At 50.3% G+C, this 16,917-nt stretch overlaps 6 protein-coding genes across 6 annotated transcripts; 1 reads left to right on the top strand and 5 right to left on the bottom strand.

Moving 5' to 3' along the window:
* Window positions 1–1,221: 1,221 nt before the first annotated feature.
* M437DRAFT_69824 (NCS1 nucleoside transporter family) lies at window positions 1,222–3,066 on the bottom strand (the record flags this gene model as incomplete). The annotated part of the gene is made up of 4 exons (XM_041025356.1): window positions 1,222–2,527; window positions 2,580–2,726; window positions 2,779–2,987; window positions 3,043–3,066. 4 exons carry the CDS (start codon window positions 3,064–3,066, stop codon window positions 1,222–1,224), a joined length of 1,686 nt encoding a protein of 561 aa, XP_040875701.1.
* A 1,203-nt stretch (window positions 3,067–4,269) lies between these two features.
* M437DRAFT_69823 (uncharacterized protein) lies at window positions 4,270–7,224 on the bottom strand (the record flags this gene model as incomplete). Its single annotated transcript, XM_041025355.1, has 5 exons — window positions 4,270–4,465; window positions 4,535–6,065; window positions 6,248–6,308; window positions 6,380–6,507; window positions 6,552–7,224. The coding sequence occupies 5 exons, from the start codon at window positions 7,222–7,224 to the stop codon at window positions 4,270–4,272; spliced, it is 2,589 nt and encodes an 862-aa protein (XP_040875700.1).
* Window positions 7,225–7,968: 744 nt separating this feature from the next.
* M437DRAFT_58894 (HPP-domain-containing protein) lies at window positions 7,969–8,651 on the bottom strand (the record flags this gene model as incomplete). Its single annotated transcript, XM_041023475.1, has 2 exons — window positions 7,969–8,388; window positions 8,445–8,651. 2 exons carry the CDS (start codon window positions 8,649–8,651, stop codon window positions 7,969–7,971), a joined length of 627 nt encoding a protein of 208 aa, XP_040875699.1.
* A 1,042-nt stretch (window positions 8,652–9,693) lies between these two features.
* On the bottom strand, window positions 9,694–11,173 carry M437DRAFT_69821 (uncharacterized protein; the record flags this gene model as incomplete). The annotated part of the gene is made up of 2 exons (XM_041025354.1): window positions 9,694–10,634; window positions 10,723–11,173. 2 exons carry the CDS (start codon window positions 11,171–11,173, stop codon window positions 9,694–9,696), a joined length of 1,392 nt encoding a protein of 463 aa, XP_040875698.1.
* A 336-nt stretch (window positions 11,174–11,509) lies between these two features.
* M437DRAFT_58981 (uncharacterized protein) lies at window positions 11,510–12,619 on the bottom strand (the record flags this gene model as incomplete). Its single annotated transcript, XM_041023498.1, has 1 exon — window positions 11,510–12,619. The coding sequence occupies one exon, from the start codon at window positions 12,617–12,619 to the stop codon at window positions 11,510–11,512; it is 1,110 nt and encodes a 369-aa protein (XP_040875697.1).
* Window positions 12,620–13,753: 1,134 nt separating this feature from the next.
* On the top strand, window positions 13,754–16,619 carry M437DRAFT_58888 (FAD/NAD(P)-binding domain-containing protein; the record flags this gene model as incomplete). Its single annotated transcript, XM_041023472.1, has 10 exons — window positions 13,754–13,825; window positions 13,874–13,966; window positions 14,017–14,061; window positions 14,111–14,196; window positions 14,247–14,515; window positions 14,565–14,887; window positions 14,937–15,000; window positions 15,059–15,617; window positions 15,664–15,822; window positions 15,872–16,619. The coding sequence occupies 10 exons, from the start codon at window positions 13,754–13,756 to the stop codon at window positions 16,617–16,619; spliced, it is 2,418 nt and encodes an 805-aa protein (XP_040875696.1).
* Window positions 16,620–16,917: the final 298 nt, after the last annotated feature.

The raw sequence follows: 16,917 nt of genomic DNA, 5'->3' as shown, positions 1-16,917 counted from the left end.
ATTTTGAAGGTGGTGAATTTTCCGTGATCGAGACCAACGGCGTCGTTTTTCGGTCTATCCTCCAGGTTCGAGTTCATTTAGCAAACAAACCCTATCACACCGTTATACAAACTTGTTTTCCCATCTTTTGTTCTGGATCTGTGATCGCTCCATCTTCTTACACCTTGGCGGTCGACCGTGGTGATCCTCGTGATGGTACGGGCATAAATATGTAGCATGTGCCCATGCAGGCGAGGGTAGGCTTGTTTCAGATCTTCCTAGCTGTCATCGTTGACAGATACCCCGTCGAGGCCTGAGATGATGATGCGATAAGTGAACTGACCCTCGGAGATTGGATCGTCTTGGATAGTTCTCTGAGCATGTATAGCCGACATATTGCAATATGGCAGGGCATAGTATATAATCTTGTGTCATCAGTCGAAAGTCTTCTATGATCTGGAGCTGTGATGTTCGGAGGAAGCTCTTGCGCAACAGAGCGATTCTATATCTTTGCTAGTAGTGAAGACAGTCAGATAAGAGATGGACGAAGCAACTGTCAACGAGCTTTTCCCGGTATATACTTGTACCTATCCCCCATTTGCCTTTCTTCTCGTTGTGTTACCTTTCTTTGCAGTGTTCTCAGGCTCTCTTTCAATTTAATCACGAAGCACGTCGTCCTATAAGTTTCTGACACAGCTTGTCGACTAGGATTGCTGACATATCTGATGCTTCCGCAAGAGGCATCGCTGAATGTTTGTATCAAGGCTTCATTCGAACAAAGAGACGACATTCCATCCAGAAAAGCGATATTACAAAGCGAGAAGCGGTGCAAAACATGGCTTCAGAGCCGGATTTGGGCAGCAAGCAAGAACAAAGCCCTTACACACAAAGCTCATGGAAGGATCTGCTCAGATGGTTGTTTGCTTGCTATACTGGACGCGACGATGAGTCTGCGCCAACAGCCCCTTCCACTTCTGCTCGCTACCTCCTGGAGAGCGAAACAGTTGGAGCTAAATACGGACGAAAATCATAGCTAGATTGACGCAAGAATTCTTCACGTGGTATTACTCTTTTCGACGAGAGGAAAACTTGTTTCTTTGATCACTTATAAAGGTTATCATGGGATTCTGGCAGGTTGAAAGCGATTCGTCTCTGCGAGGTCGTGGATGAGATATATTTTTGGAACCTGCTTCTCTTCAAGTAATGTTGGTAGATATATGAAAACTTCAAATTTCTTTTGCTCTACAGAGCTTTTGAGATAGCATCCATCTTCTTTCTGAAGAAGCCTCCTTCCTGTTCTACATCCAAAGCAGTCGAGTAGTCCCCAGCATCTTGACCATGACTGACCACATTACTGAGATCCTCCTCATCCGGCTCCGGAGCCTCGAGCCAACTTCCCATAGGATTTGGTGCTTTGACCGGCGCCACCAAACAAAGCAAATAGTACACTCCACCACTAACGATAAAGCCAGTAAAGAAGTTCAGACGGTAGATGTAAGTTGCACCAATAGGTACTGACGCACCACAGGCGCCAGCAAAACCTACGACGTTGATCAGGATACCGCAGATATAGGCAACGTAGCCTCGCCATTGGATGCCGAATTTGCCGTAGTAAGGGCCATTAACGTCGGCGCTGTACAAGTCGCGGGCTTGGAGGTATCCCTTGCGAACGCAGTAGTAGTCGATAACCATAGGTCCAGCAATGGCAGAGAGGAAAACAGAGTAAGCAGAAAGATAGGTCGTGAACGTGCTCGAGCCAGCGACGAATTGCCAAGGACAAATAGCAATACCGATGACAGCACAGATATAGCCACCACGGCGGATGTTGACGTAACGAGGGAGTAGAGCAGTCAAGTCTGTACCGGCAGAGATGGAGTTTGCGGCGATGTTGGTACCGAGTTGTGCAACGACGAAAGCGGCGGCAATGAGGAAGACGCCTGCTCTTGCGCCTGCGCTACCATGGCCATCTTCAGTGATGAAAGCTTTGAGAAGCTCCAGAGGGTTCCAGACTGCACCAAGCTCAGGGTAGATGACCGCTGAAGCTGAGCCGACAAGAATACCGATGAGAGAGGTAAGGCCGAAACCAACAGGAATAGTGATGAATTGAGGAAGCAAAGCATCGCTGGGCTTGCTGGCGAAACGAGAAAAGTCAGGATCGTTAACAATAAGTGTCGCAAAATTGGAGACGGAAGACATGATGCCAGTGATGACAGCCCAAGCAAGCTCGGAACCATGAGCTTTGGCAGGTTCGTGGATGATCTTGCCTGCGCCATGCGCTCTGACCAGTGCCCAGATGAGGAAAGCAATACCAGCAGTGGGTGCGACGACGGCTTTGACAGTGAACAAATGGCGAATCTTGTGGACGGGGAACCAAATGAAGGGTAGAGAGCCGGCCCAGAAGAGTACGAAGGCAATGAGGTAATTGACAGTGCCACCAAGCGCAATCCCCTTGGTCAACGAGGGTCGTGTGCCGAAAGAGGGCCAGATGGCGAGGATCATGAGGTAGACACACTCGCCACCAATCCAGCCTTGTACGCCATACCAGATACTAGAAGCTTGTCAGAGAGGTCGCCTCGTTCTAGAACAACTTTGAGGCTCACCATGCCATCAATGCACGGTTCAATACAGGCCACAAAGAACCAAAGATACCGAAAGAAGCCCTGTTCATGACTGGGAACGAGATATGGTAGACGGCACCAACGCGACCAGTCAAGCAAATGAAGAATGCCGAGATACTGTAGCCAACCCTGAACGACATGTTAGACAACAAACTTTCTATGATATGGTAGCTCTGCCTACCAGACACAAATCCAGGCCTGCCACCACGACAAGCCATTATCGAGCGAGGAAGCAGCAATCATCCAAGTGTTGATGTTGAACGAGTCCGCAATCCAGAAGCCAACAAAGTTGAAGGCCCTCCACTGACGTCGTTCAGGCTCGACAATCTTCAAGTCATGGTTGGTGAGGAACAACTCTTTGTTCGACAGACCATTGTCTTGCTCGACCTCCTGTTCCATAGTCAGTGAACATATACCACAATGGCAGCATCAAAGGGTTACTGACAAGTTTCCGTAGCACAGATGTCATGATCGGTGTGTGTCAGAGGTGGAGAGAAGCGGCGAGCTGTCATGGACTATATGGACATCGTTGTTGGCGCGAACTGTGGTTAAAGATAAGGGTACGTACCCTAAACAGGGTCCATGCGCGCAAAAGGATGGGGATGTGGCTGAATGCCGATCATCAAAACCTTAGATAAGGATATTCTGGTTGATTTATCCAGTCAGGGCACTCTAGAAGACCAGATAGAATGCAGTACCTGCAGTGATATCGCTTCTAAAACCTGGAGAAAAGGTATCTCGAAGTCTATACCTAGATGGAGCAGTGTGGTGAGAAGTCATAGACATCTGCATGGGATTTGTCTCTTACGCAAGCGGGTGAGTAATGATGGGGACCGGCGCACCAATGGATCTCTATCTCAACGTCACTTGGCTAAGAATATCCAAGCAACTTGGCTTGTTGGTGTATCTCTGTGTCTTTCGTTATAGGTGCGCCGGGCGTGTTACTCGATGTGATCGAGCAAAAGTATGGAGATAAGGTTTGCGGCGCGCAAATAGACTTTGTGCGACATCTGCCGAGCCCTGATACAGAAAAGATCGGGGAGAGCTGACGACACGCGACGTCGTTGGCGATGCTTTCGAAGACTAACGTTCTACCTCTGGGGCTACATCTTTGCTCAAACGAGGTTGGAAGCACTGGTCTCGAGTTGCAAGAGAGCAGGTTCATCGTCTTGCCAAGACTGATGGGTGAGGGTCTCACCCTGTCTACGTTTCTTGACATCAATCATTACAGCAAGAACACTGCGGACACCACAGCACTGGAAGGGACAACTGAGGGAGTGACGGAATTCTCGCACAGGAGCATTGTTGAACATATCTGTATGTCTCATCATCGACCAGTGCACTCATTGTTGAAATCGGCGAAGCTCATCGTTCGACTCAATCAAAGCGTGGTGTCTATGATCGAATGGCTATGCAGCGAAGTTCAAATAGGGCAATAAAAAGCCATTGGCAAGGTCGTGCACAGAGATCTGGAAAGATGATTTCGAGAAGTTTTGCATGTATCACTACGCAGCAACGATCCTTTTCCCCATACTGTTTGCCCGCGGTTGTGGCCTGCTTCAGACTGTTTTAGCTTCCAATCCCTAACGCTTCACCATATCGAGTTCCTTCTCTTAGTTTCTCTTCTTACATCGAACCTGTGAAACCCTGCTCATTACTTCTTATGTCGAATCTACTCCAAGACTTTCGGTCCCAATGGCACCTGCGGGTAGACAGCGAAAGACTCAATATCGGGTTGGCGGTTCTCGTGCGAAACCTCCCAAGCACGTTTGATGTCTTGTCCGAGTCCAGAACTGGTGAAATACAGCCCTTCCAGCTTGGGCGCGTGTTTGGAGAGTAGACTGGCCAGAAAGCCGGCTCGTTCGGATCTATTGCGACGGTTCGGTCAGTATTGGTGATTCGTCAAGCGAAGCGAAGGCAAGTATAGAGCGACTCACGTGGTAGTTTCCGTCGTTTCAGGTTCGTATACGATAGGAGCGACCAGTACCTGTAGCTCAGGGTAAAGGGTATACTCGGAGGACTCCATCAGTCTGAAGTCAAAGGTACCATCGACATGCAGGTATTTGAGCATGCGGGCGCTCTGAGCAATAGTCAAGAGTTGCTGCCGCACATGCCAGCAGTCGTCCATACCTATGGAAAAGACACGCAATTCGTGCAGCTCGCAGGGTTTGGTCGAGGGTCGGATAGGACCGGCGATGTTGGTGTGAGCAGGTGGGTTGTCTTGTTCATGGCCAAAGTAGAGGAACACCTCGAGCTTCTTCAGAGGAAAAAGCTCTTCCAGATCGGCACCAGTGAGAATAAACCCATCCACGTATCTGATATCGAGGTGAACGAGAGTGGTCATGCAAGACAAGTAAGGGAAGACACTGACGCCGCCGTAGTCCAGTTCGAGGCGAAGTCTCTTCAGCTGAGAGAGGTGAGGTAGCAACCAAGTGACTGCACTAGCATCGATCATCATATCAAGGTCAGTCAGATTAGCAAGAGCGGGTTTGCTAGCTTGTTGCAGGGCGTCCTTGATCTTGTTCAGACCCGGACCAAACCACTGATGAAGTGCACGGAGTCGAGGGTGAGCAATGACTTGAGCGAAAGTGTTGCGGTACAGGCCGAGGCCACCATTCGACGCACCGAGTCCAAGATTCTCGAGCTTTTTGCAGGAGCGAAGCACATTAATCAAGTCACTGGGAGTTGCAGCGTAGACTTTGGCGTCGATGACGAGAGTTTCTAGGTGTGGACAGTTGCGCGCCATATGGGGTAAGAAATTGCCGGCGGTGAAGTTGGCCATCGAGCAGTCACCAAGGGCATTAGCCGCTTGAGTGAGACGAACTTCAGTCAAAGTCGACACCATGAAATGAGCCAAGTTGACGTGACATCCTGGTGGTCTCACAGGTTTGTAGACAGGTTGCATGCTGTCGTGGATGATGGCCAGTCGCTTGAGCTGTGAGAACATGATGCCATGCAGGGGAGGAAGGATCTGATTGGGGCCGATAGTGAACTTGATCTCGCGAATGACGTCGGCGTAGCGCTGTCGACGAGGTTCGGGAGTGGTGGCAAGTTTGTTGAGCATCGAGAGAGTCGCGCTTTCCCAGAAGAGCTTGAATGTGTGATCGAACATGCCATTGCTGGTGCACATAATGAGTGATAGGGTTCCTTTGCTCTTCCTGAGGTGCTCGAGGATCATGTCGACTATCTCAGGGGGAAGCGTGATGACACGACCATCAGGGGCGATGACAGTGAGGAGCGCTGTGGAAGAGCACGTGGCGACAATATCTGAGGAGGCCGCCATGCTGTCAAGACGGCGAAGGTGATGCGCCAGTGTGCGACTAGACCGCCGCAATTTTTGAAGGTTGTGGTTTGCGATTTGGCGGAATGGAATGCGAGACAGTGATGTAGAACCCGTCAAGTCGATTGGCAAAAGTCCGTCATTTGGGTGTTCGTTGCTGTGGACACAACAACACCAACGCCTGACCCCTGACGAAGTAAGCCATGCAAGACATGTTCATCTTCCAAGTCGAGGTGGGAGGCAACCCTTCGCAAGCTTGCAAAAGTATCCTTGTATCAGATGGGCACATGGAGACCTCATACGATCACGGAAACTCCCCTCACAAGCAATGCTAGGTGACTCTGCTTGTCGTTCATGCTTGACCGCTTACAACTAATCCTAATCACGCCTTCATCTGCCGATTGAATCTTGAGAGCAAAACATACTATACTCTAAAGATCGATATACACAGCTACAATCAAGAAAAACCACAAATGCGCAGATACAAGAATCATCAACAAACCTCTCCTCTTTTCCGCTCCATTGCCAGATCGCCATGGGAGGCCGCCATGGGAAGTGACCATCGGTTCACCTCAAAGCTGACTACAAATCTATGGAAAATTTTCTGACCTTCCGTTCTCTCTTCGTGCACTTCTCAAGATCAGGCATCTTCATATCTCTAACAGAACGCTTACCCGCCAAAATCATCTCTCTGTGCAAATCTTGTTCTTCCTGCCACATCTTATCCCAAAGTCTGTCTTCTTCTTCAATGGCACTCTCGGGAATCAGGTACTGTAAGTACTCCTCTGGAATAACAATATGCCAGTCATACTCAGATTCACCCGTGGTATTAGGTGACAAGGCCATAGAGTCCTTGTCAACAGTCTCGGTGAGATTGCACTGGCGTTGGCGTCTCATCTCCTGACGATTTTTCCATTCTTTCTCTGAAAGCTCTTCCAAAGCGGTGATAACTTCTTGAGGCACATGTGCGGGATCAACATCGAAGACACGATTGTCCGAGAACCAAAGCTTTGGGCGTAGTTCAAGCGCAGGACGATCTTCAGTATCCATTCCCCACTCAGGGCATCTCAACTCAGAGTTCCAGAGGAATTGCCAGATGTCTTGTTGACGTTGATCGATTTCTGCTTCGCGAAGCGCGATGTAGGAATTCTCTCCGAGCAATGCTTTGGCAGCTACATGGTGGAGACGGAATTTGGCGTCGCTCATGTCGTCGATGGCGAACTTCTTGACATTGAGCACATTCGTCAGGTTCGTGGTCTCAGAGACAAGCAATTGTTGAGGTTGGCTGATCACTGCGGCAGACGCTAGCGAGAAGAGCAGGGGAGAAATTGCCGTAAGGGTCAACATCGTGGTCACAGGAGGCAGTACAATGGTAACGAGTTCTTACAGAGATGGTTGAGGAGCAGAAGGTCTGAAGGCTCGATATATAGATAAGAAGTGGGCAGCCGTTGAGTTGCTCGATTTCCAGGCGGCGTCGCGTCAAGCTTTGCCGACTAGATCCTTCATGACACAGCTTCATCGACCCCGCGGGATATACAGCTAATCAACGTGAGATTTAGGTATCGCACTCCGCGGCCCGATGCAGATGCTAGTAGCCCATTGCACCCCACGAAAAAGCGGTGTCTCCTTATAGGTCCAGCAACACACGGGTCAAACGCCTAGACCACGGTCCGCTCATAACCTAAGCCTGACATCTTCGCAGTCCGACTCCAGATTTCTTCACGCCTTGATTGTGACCGAAGGGTTTAGACCAACATGGACATCGGTGGCGTCCCCAAAGCGATGGACTCTTTGACAATGGTATCGGCGTAAAGCTTGCCTACCTATGAAGATTTTCAGAAGCCCCTCCAAGGCTCCTCACTCTCTACGAAGTAAGAGCTCTGTGTGGGTCGAAAGAGCCAGAAGCCATCGCATGTCGTGTCGATAAATGTTTCGCTAGCTGTAGCATCTTCGTTCCAGGGCGTGTACGGAGCTTGTCGGTAATAAATTTCAGCTAGGCTTCCGAATGTGAGTTGCCTCCTGCTACTCGATGAAGTGAAGAACTTCAGCAGGCGAGCATCGGATCCTCTCCCGCAGTGCTATCCCCTGACTTTACTTGTTCGCTGGAAGCGCAGACTTTGGCTTCACCGGCGCATACCAGAAAATCGGGTATCGGCGTTGGATATTATTGTTAATCAATCCCACAACCATAAGAACGACTGACGAGAGCAACACAATCGGTAAAAAGTACCAACTCAAATCTCTGATCTCTTCATTAGTGGCAGGCAGCAAAGCAGTCGCGCCAGCAGGAGGATGCGTGGTTTCGGTGACTTCCATGGCTACTACGGCAATAGCGGAGGAAAGAGAGGCAGCCAGCCAGCGCAACTCGTGGAAGCGTGAGGCAGGCAGGAACTCGAAAAGTTTAGTGACGCAGGTGCCGATTAGGGCGCTGATGAAGTGGCCGAAGATGAGGGCGCGTGGTTGCGCCAAGGGACTTTCTATTGCTCCAAAGACGAGGACTGCTGATGCTCCCTGAGATTGTGTGAGACACAGGATGACTATTTGTAGAGAGTATGCACGATACTGACATAGGAAGCGACAATGACGGGTACCCCACGACTGAGAAAATACTGGCTATAGCTGAACAACGCCGTCAAGACCGACAGACCACAAAAAGCGCCAATAAAAGACCAAAGATAGACAAGATATCTGGGCGGAGGCTTGACAGGGTCGGAGCGGTAGCCCAACCAGTGGCTGCACCACTCTGGCAGGGAAGCAAGGATGGGGCGGCGCATTGCAGCTGTGCAGCGGGTCTGGAACCTCGAAATCTTTTCGTTCTGCTGTGCGAACTGGTTTGCTTATGAACGATTTCGCACTCCTGCTTGCGGAGCCTCATGTCGAATTTCCTTTTAGGTTGGCCTTACCGAGTTGAGTTAGCGATTTCTTCGTCCGAATCATGACCGATCATGGCCGAGCGTCCGTGCAGTGCTTTTGTCAACCTATAGACTCGTCATTATCATTGTCTGAACAGCTTAAGCCTTCGAGACCACACTGCTGAATGTGATGAGCAATTGCGGTATCAGGACACACATACATTCCATTCTGATCTTTCGAGTCGTCCATCTCATCATGGCATTGTAGACGCCTTGACTCGATGCGTCCTCACGAACACGTCGCCAGTTGCGCGAATTGGACAACATTGAATATAGAAAATGATAGATGCACAAAACATCGAGCTAGAGGATGCCTAGCGCTGACGATAAAATGATTCTGCTTGCTGTGCCTGTAAATCATGATTGAAGTACGAAATCGACCTGAGAGATTCCCAAGACTGGGGTCAAGCTTCGCCAGCAAGTCCCTGCAGAACGGCGGAACCATCTCCGCATGGTTTCGATTTCGTGGTTCAAATAGAGAAATACTTGTGGTGGCTCCAAAAAGTGCTCAACTGGACCTTTATAATGTCGGTTGTTGTCATGGCTCACTGCGATGTCTGCAGAGCTCGAACGTCTTGCTACACCTCCTTCCAGAAACGCCAAAGGAAAAGATACGAAGGAAAGAAATGACACACTCCTGCCACCAATTCATGTTCTATGGAGAGAGAGTGTCACATAAGTCCATAATTTGTGGTTGGAACGGCGGTGGAGAAGAGTGAGTAGTATCAAGCAACAACGTAGCGGCTTGACATTGCCGAAATGACGGACACCAGATTATGAAGCGCATTTGAAAGTGATACGTGGATGAGCGACCAGCGCACCCTCTGAACATACTCAGAGGGCATGCTTGAGCGGAACGATAGAACAAACGTTCAAGATCAACTACTTACCGCTCATGCTTGCCTCAGAAAGCACTCCCCAACACATTATCCCACCAGCGATGTCTACCTTCTCTAGCCCTAATCTGCCCGAGCTCAAACATACCATAATCCTTACAATCCAAATGCAGCAGAAAAAGGTTTGGACAGTGTCGAAGAATAATACCAGGACGAACGGGATCAACATCTTCCTCGTTGACCAAATGCATCCTTGGTCTGCCTCGCCAACTAGGACTCGACCACTGTGTCTCATGTCGAGTGCCACCCCACAAGTCTCCGTATTCGCCATGAGTCAAGACCAGCTCATTCAGAGCTGGAAAGTCTAGATCTTCCCGAGCTCCCCAGCGATCTATGTCGAGCTCGGTGGACGTTTTGAAGATCTTGAGGAGAGGACAGTTTATCGCGAGTGATGACAGAGCGGGTAATGAAAGTCTGCAGGGTATGTTGAGCACGAGAGTGTGCAACAAAGGAAGCCCAGAGGTCATGACCTCAAACTCGATATCTGGGAATGGAGCTGCTTGCGTCGCTTGGTCCGCTGGTCGGCCATACTGGCGTGTCTCGTTGAGAGGCAGTAGCTCAATCGCAAGGCTGCGAAGCGAATGCAGTCTACCCAGACACTGAACCGAGAACACGCCGAGGATGTCCTCGCAGCCAATAATCGTCAACGATTCCAGACATGTGAATTGAGTGGCCAACTCGAAGTAAGGTCCAGCCAGGCTTCCGACACAGAGCAGAAGACTCAACAGTGTTCTAGGTAGGTAGGGGAACAAGATCCTTATGGCATCGCGGCGCACGAACGCTCCAAAATGCTTGAGATTTGGAAAGATGGGTCGTTTGGTGATCACGTTGAGCACAAAGTCAACAGCTTCCAAGTCTATGGTGATGGCGTAGAAGAAAAACTCTTCGTAGATCTCTTGAGACGCCAACCGGGCAAGGATCTGACCAGCTTTTTTTTTCACCAGGTCTTCTGCCACAGATGAGTGAGCGCAATTTCGGGCCCTGAAGGATAAATGACCAGCCCTCCGCTGTCATGTGTCTTCGTCGAGTTGGACTACGATCGAGCTTGTCTTCCCAAAGGCCTTGTCGTCGGTAATAGTGCAAGTTTCCTGGGGCGTCCACGCATTTGAGCCACATGTCAAGATACTGAGGCGATGATTTGAAAAATGGCGGCAGAATCAGGTGCATATCTGGCAAGTTGAACAGGTCTGCTGCCTCGAACAGACATCGTTCGAGTAACGGGAAAGACAGCTTGTCCAGGTCACCGGGATAACATGGTGTCCAAGAGAAGGAAACTCGGATCATGTTTGCAAATTGCTGCTGACGAGCAGGCTCAATAGCAGACAAGGCAGAAAGAGGAGCATTGCGCCAGAGGACCTCGTGGGTATATCGAGCCCAAGTAGTATTCACCAGATGTGCTGAATAAAGTGCTTCTCGTTCAAACTCAAGGTATTCCAGTATCAATGATAAGACTTCGGGAAGAGACAAGACTTGCTGAGCAGCTGACATGATCCTTTGGCGAGAATTAGATCAAGAAGATCATGAATACAGGAAAAGAGAAAGACAAGGTGAGGTCGAGTGGTACCTTAAGCGCCGAGGTATGCCAAGCCGTGGAGCCTGAGCCAATGGGCGTGTGATTTGAAGACAGGGATGAGAGGAACAATATGTGTACAGAAGACTTGATAGAATGTTGATAATGCAAATTGAATCGCAAGAGAGCAAAGAAGAAAACGCCATGGGAAGACATAGAGAAAAGCAGAAACGGATGGGTATCACGTACGACAACAAGCAAAAGCATAAGCAACTCCAGACCTTCCCAAGCACAAATGCGTCGCAATGCAATCATCAAGACTGCGGATGCTGAATATGAGGCATGTAAGCACTCATGATGAGTTGCGTCAGATTGTTGACAGTCTGTTCAAGTGATGCGATGCGGTCCTGAACTTGGACTGAGCTCTCAAGAGCCTGAACACGATGATTGAGATCGTTGTTGATGCGATGTTGCTCAACAGCAGCCTGATAGCCAGCTTGGTATGCAGCTCGAGTGGCGTCATGATTTGACTGCTGGACGGGCATGCCGAGTGGTTGCATGGGGTGTTGGTGGGCATGAGACAGAGATTGCTGAGCTTGAGGATGTTGAAGCTGAGCATGTTGAGGATTGAGCGGTGCACTGGGACCAACGTTTGCAGAAGCAGAAGGCACCGGCGGCATGGGGGAATTGTCAGGGGTCGCTTCAGGGGTCAGTCTGGAAGAGCCAATCTTTTGAGCAAAAGTTTTCGCAAAGTTGCCAATGTCTTGACGAGTGACGAGCGCATCAGGCCAATGCTGGCGAACGAGCTGCAGCGTTTCTGACCTTGACAGGCCTTGACGCAATTGAGTGGCCATGAAGACGTCCATCTCGTGAGTGCGTGTGCGGCGACGGACAGCAGGGAAAGACTCTGCATTGTCTGGGCCATGGTTATGGCCGTTGCGACCGCAATGTCTGATTTGCCATTCACCTTGAGGCACTTGGGGTTCGACAGCGACGAGGACGATGCGCATGCGACAGCCAATTCTTACGGACCCTCTGGCAGCGCGCTGTCGACGGTCAGGGGTCAGCTTGCGAGTGTTTGCAGGCTTTCCATGACGCTTGCACTCCCACAAGAACTTGTAAGTGACGCCTTGAGGGTTGCGACCTTGCTTGCCCTTGTTGATTCGGACAAGGTCGAAGCCATTCTCTCGCGACCACTGATTACCAAATTCTATGGCCGCTTCGAATGAAGGGAAGCGTCGCTCAGGGGGTGCAGCTTCACAGACGACTTTGTATGAGGAAGGTGCAACATCATTATCATTATCGCCGTCATTGTCATTGTCACCATCATCACCGTTGGCGTCAGTGACGTCTTCTTCGTGGTCGTTGGCGTCGATGGGCAATCCCTCCGCCGTGGGGTCGGCGAGGGCGGAGAGGTCGGCCATGGTCGTGTTTGGTATGGAAGGCCCGGCGGAGGTGGGTAGGGAAACCGCGTGGGTGCCCGGGGGTGTCGAAGGTGGTAGGGAAGTGTCGATTGGCGGTCGTTGGTGGGTGTGGACGCTCTCGGACTCGTTGTTCGACGCGTGCAGCAGCTCCTTCCTCAATGTCCCAAGCCACGACTCTTGCTGCATCCAGCTCTTCCTTCCTCTTTAGTTTACAGAAGTCGCTCTTGGGTTTCCTGGCAGTCGCTCCTTCCCTGTTGCTGCTGCTCGCTGACCGAGGGTACGCGTCGCTCAAACACGCGGAGTTTCCCGACCCAATCATCTCTTGGCGCTGCCCCTGCCTGTTTCGGCTGACACCCTGAAGCCTCAACTGTCGAGGGTTCTTTGTTCAGGCAAACCCATCCAGAACTTACCTCTTACGCGTACGCATGCGGCCGCATCGCTTTGAATTCATCTGCTCACCAACTACTGTTCCTTTGTTAGCTGCTTCCAAATATCTTGTGAACTCGTCATCAATCTGGCATCCGCCTGTGTCCGCCACGACCGGTCAAGCGTCAAGTCCATCAGGATTATCTTGTCCTCATGCATCTCTCGTTTCACGACAATCCTTAGTCCCTGGCCGCGTCGTTTCCCGTGTGATCTCTTGGTCAATCATCTGTTGCCAAATCCTCTGGGCGCTGATTGTCTGTCTCGCTCAATACACAGCCCGGTGGGCGATCGACCGCTTCTTAATTCAATCGCAGCGCGTACAAGTTGTTCTAGGTCTTTAGCCGCTTTATTATCGTCTTTTGTTTATTTCTGTAAGTCGGGAGAAATGTTTGAGGTGGAGGCTGTTAAGGTTGAAGGAGTCGTCAAATTGACGCCTCGACGAGTGGGGTTGATTGGCACGAGGCATGGGTGGTGCATGAGCACTTGACAGGCAGCAACATATTCCCCTGTAAGAGCTCCAGCCGGATCCTATCACTCGCAATTGGTATTGTTGCTGCGGTAAGCGACGTCGAAGGATGTAATCCAGCTCCATGTCATCTGCTCTGATATTCTCCTGCGTTTTCCTTGCCTTTCCTGCTCTCTTTTCGTCTTTCCCACCACAACAACCTCTCATTCGTGTCGCACTATTTGGCTTACATCTGCTGAGACATGACAGCTCCGCTCAAAGTCATCATCGCTGGTGGCGGTATTGCTGGTCTTACGCTTGCAAATGCTCTTGAGGTGTGCATTTCAGGGTTACCACTGAACACTATGTAATTTTCTCTCCAGCAAGCCAACATTGACTATGTCCTCCTTGAGCGACGCAACGAGATAGCACCTCAAGTCGGGGCATCTATTCTTCTCTTAGCAAATGGTTGCAGAGTCAGTCAACCATCTTCAAGCCTCAGTCGTCATGAGCTCACCGTCTGCAGGTCCTGGATCAGCTTGGTTGTACCGAAGCTCTCCACAAATGCACAGTAATACCTCTTAGGATCTGCTTGTGTTAGTATGTCCTGACCAAAGTAGGAACCGGTCATCTGGGCGCACGATCGCGACCAGCATGGCCGCCCACTGGCACAAGCTTCGCGTGTCTCCCAACTCATGAAAGCTCGGTATGTGAGATCCCTTGCTCCAGAACCGCGGCTGCTGATGTTTCGCGAAGGAGCGGATACCCTTTCACTTTCAGCGACCGCCAGAACGTCCTCCGAGTCTTGTATGGAAACCTCAAAGACAAGAGTAGGATTCTGGAGGGCAAAAACCTCACGACAGTTCGCCAGCATACAAGCGGAGTCACAGTCATCTGCGAAGATGGAACCTCTTACACAGGAGATATACTTGCTGGCGCAGACGGTGTCAACTCCAAGGCGAGAAGCGAAATGTGGCGTCTCGCAGATGAAGTTGATCCAGAGCTTGTCAAGAATGACAAAACATGTAAGACAAAAGGGAGTCTCTCCTCGAGCAATGCTGACTCGCTTGACAGCTCTCGAGAGCCAATACCAGTGTCTCTACGGCATTGCCTCTTCTTCTTGTGGTTTACCGGTTGGTGAGATCGATGTTGGCTACCACAACAAGCGAAGCAGCCTTATTCTCGCCGGCAAGAATGATCGATCATATTACTTTGTCTTTGAGAAGATGGACAAGGTTTACAAGCCTCCCCATGTCCCCAGATTTACTGAAGCTGATAGGGACGAATTTGCCAAGCGAAATGGCGACATGAAGGTTAGAGAGGACATCTGTTTTGGAGACATCCACAAGAACATGGTAACAAGCACGCTAGTCGCTATCGAAACTGCCACTTATAAGGTATCATCATCGCTCCTCTTGTTGTCAGTTTATCTACTAACATATGAAGATCTGGACTTGGGGTCGCATAGCATGCCTTGGTGACTCTGCGCACAAGATGACTCCAAACGCCGGTATGTCTTGCTTCATCCTTTCCGAAGTCATCTGAGCAATTTTCTGATAGTATGGCAGGCTTCGGTGGCAATGCAGCAATCGAAAGTGCTGCTGCACTTGCCAACTCGATCAAGAAGTTATCGGACATATCTGATGGACAACGCCCGACTGAGCAGCAAATCATTCATTCCCTTCAGAGTTACCAAAAGGGCCGCGGGATTAGAGCTACGGCCGCCATCGAAGCTTCAACTTTCCTCACCGGCGTCCACGCGCTGGCTACATGGGCCCACGCTCTCTTTGTTCGTTATGGCCTGAGCATTCTGGGTGACTTCTTCGAAGGTCTCTCAAGCGATATGTCCGTCGGAGCAACGTTGATCGAGTACTTGCCGCCGCCTGAGATCTCCCTAGTAGGCCATATGCCGTTCAACCCTGAGCAAGGTCAAGGCCACAAGGAGAACCTTTTCTTCCGAGCTCTATTAGCATCGCCATTCCTCGTTCTTGTTGCCTTTGCCTGGAAGTTCGCCAATCTCAATCTTCTCCTTGAAGCAGGGGGTGGGACTGGGCAGCCTTGGCACAATTCTCTCAAACCATCATCATTGATCAATACTACTGCGGGCCGTGGCGGACAAAACAACAAGTACGTAACACGAATAATCGTTCTGCTCTCTTCTGACCGCTTCCAGGACTGCAATTCTACAAGATATGTTCACGGCTGCTTCAATCAATTCTGACCCCGCTGCCGGCCTCCTCTTTGCCAATCTCCTCGCGTACTCTGGACTTGTCCTCGCAATTTGGTCTGTCGAGGCGGTTCGGCGTTGTAATGCTATGATGCCCGTTCAGCTGTAAGTGCTTCTTGCATTCTCTACATACAGGGTGACTAATGAAAAACAGACCTGCTATGTTTGCTTTCTTTGCCCAGAGAAAGTGCCTCGGCATGGTTGCACCCGTGTACTACTTTCTTCACGTTATGACGCCCATCGATTCATTCAAGTCCACGGACATGCGACTTACTCAGATGCATTATACTCGTGCTATACTTCCGTCTCTTCTCATGGTCTACTATCTTCCCCTGCTTCAAAGTTATCTTCTGCCTGAGACAAGTCAACGTCAGACATGGCTCCAACTTTGGCAGTGGTTCCCCATCACACACTCGCTTGCTCAGTTCGCCATCAGCAAGATTCTGAAGGACACAACCGACTCCGATAAAATTCATGCTCCCAAAGGAGATGTCTCGACCATCAGGTACACTATTGGCATCCCTACCATCATCTCCATCGTTGTCTGGCTGCGCACCGTTTTCAGCGCCCCTGTCACATTGTCTCAAATCTTCTTGCCACAACCCTGGACTCACGTCCCTACTTCCCTCACCGAGATCATGCAATGGAACTACCTCCTCGCCGTCTCGTCTTCCTACCTCTGGCTACTCTACTTTGCTTGGGACGCCAAAGCTGCTGGGATGATGACGTATAGCTGGATTACTCTACTTGCTGGCAGGGCTGCGTCGACGATCGTGCTTGGACCTGGTGGTGCGATTGGTGTGGGGTTCTTGTATAGGGAGTATATCATCACGGAGAAGAGGCATAAAGGTGCGTTGACGGTGGAGAGTGTAAGAAAGAGGGCTGCGGCTGGGAAGAGCTAGGTCATCAATCAAGTTGGCCTTGCTTGAAGGGTAAGGTACTGCAATTGCTTTGTGGTGGTCGTCGTTCTGTGGTCGTTTAAGAGCATATGGTGTCTGATAAGCTAGTTAGAGATGTGATAACTGGTCGAAGGGTGCAGGAGGCGGACATGTTCGTTGACTACAGCAACAAAACTCACGATACAGTACTCAGGGGCGCCGGACTGTAGGATTGTGTAGGCAAGAGTCATGTCTGATGTTGTTCAGCCTTGGCACAAGTCAGGGGTGGTGATTTCGTCGCTGGCGAACAACGCGCGCTCGT

This window comes from Aureobasidium melanogenum, assembly GCF_000721775.1.
Source record: "Aureobasidium melanogenum CBS 110374 unplaced genomic scaffold scaffold_30, whole genome shotgun sequence".
NCBI lineage: Eukaryota > Fungi > Ascomycota > Dothideomycetes > Dothideales > Saccotheciaceae > Aureobasidium > Aureobasidium melanogenum.
Note: the sequence above shows the minus strand (reverse complement) of the source record. Positions and strands in the feature narration are given on the sequence as shown.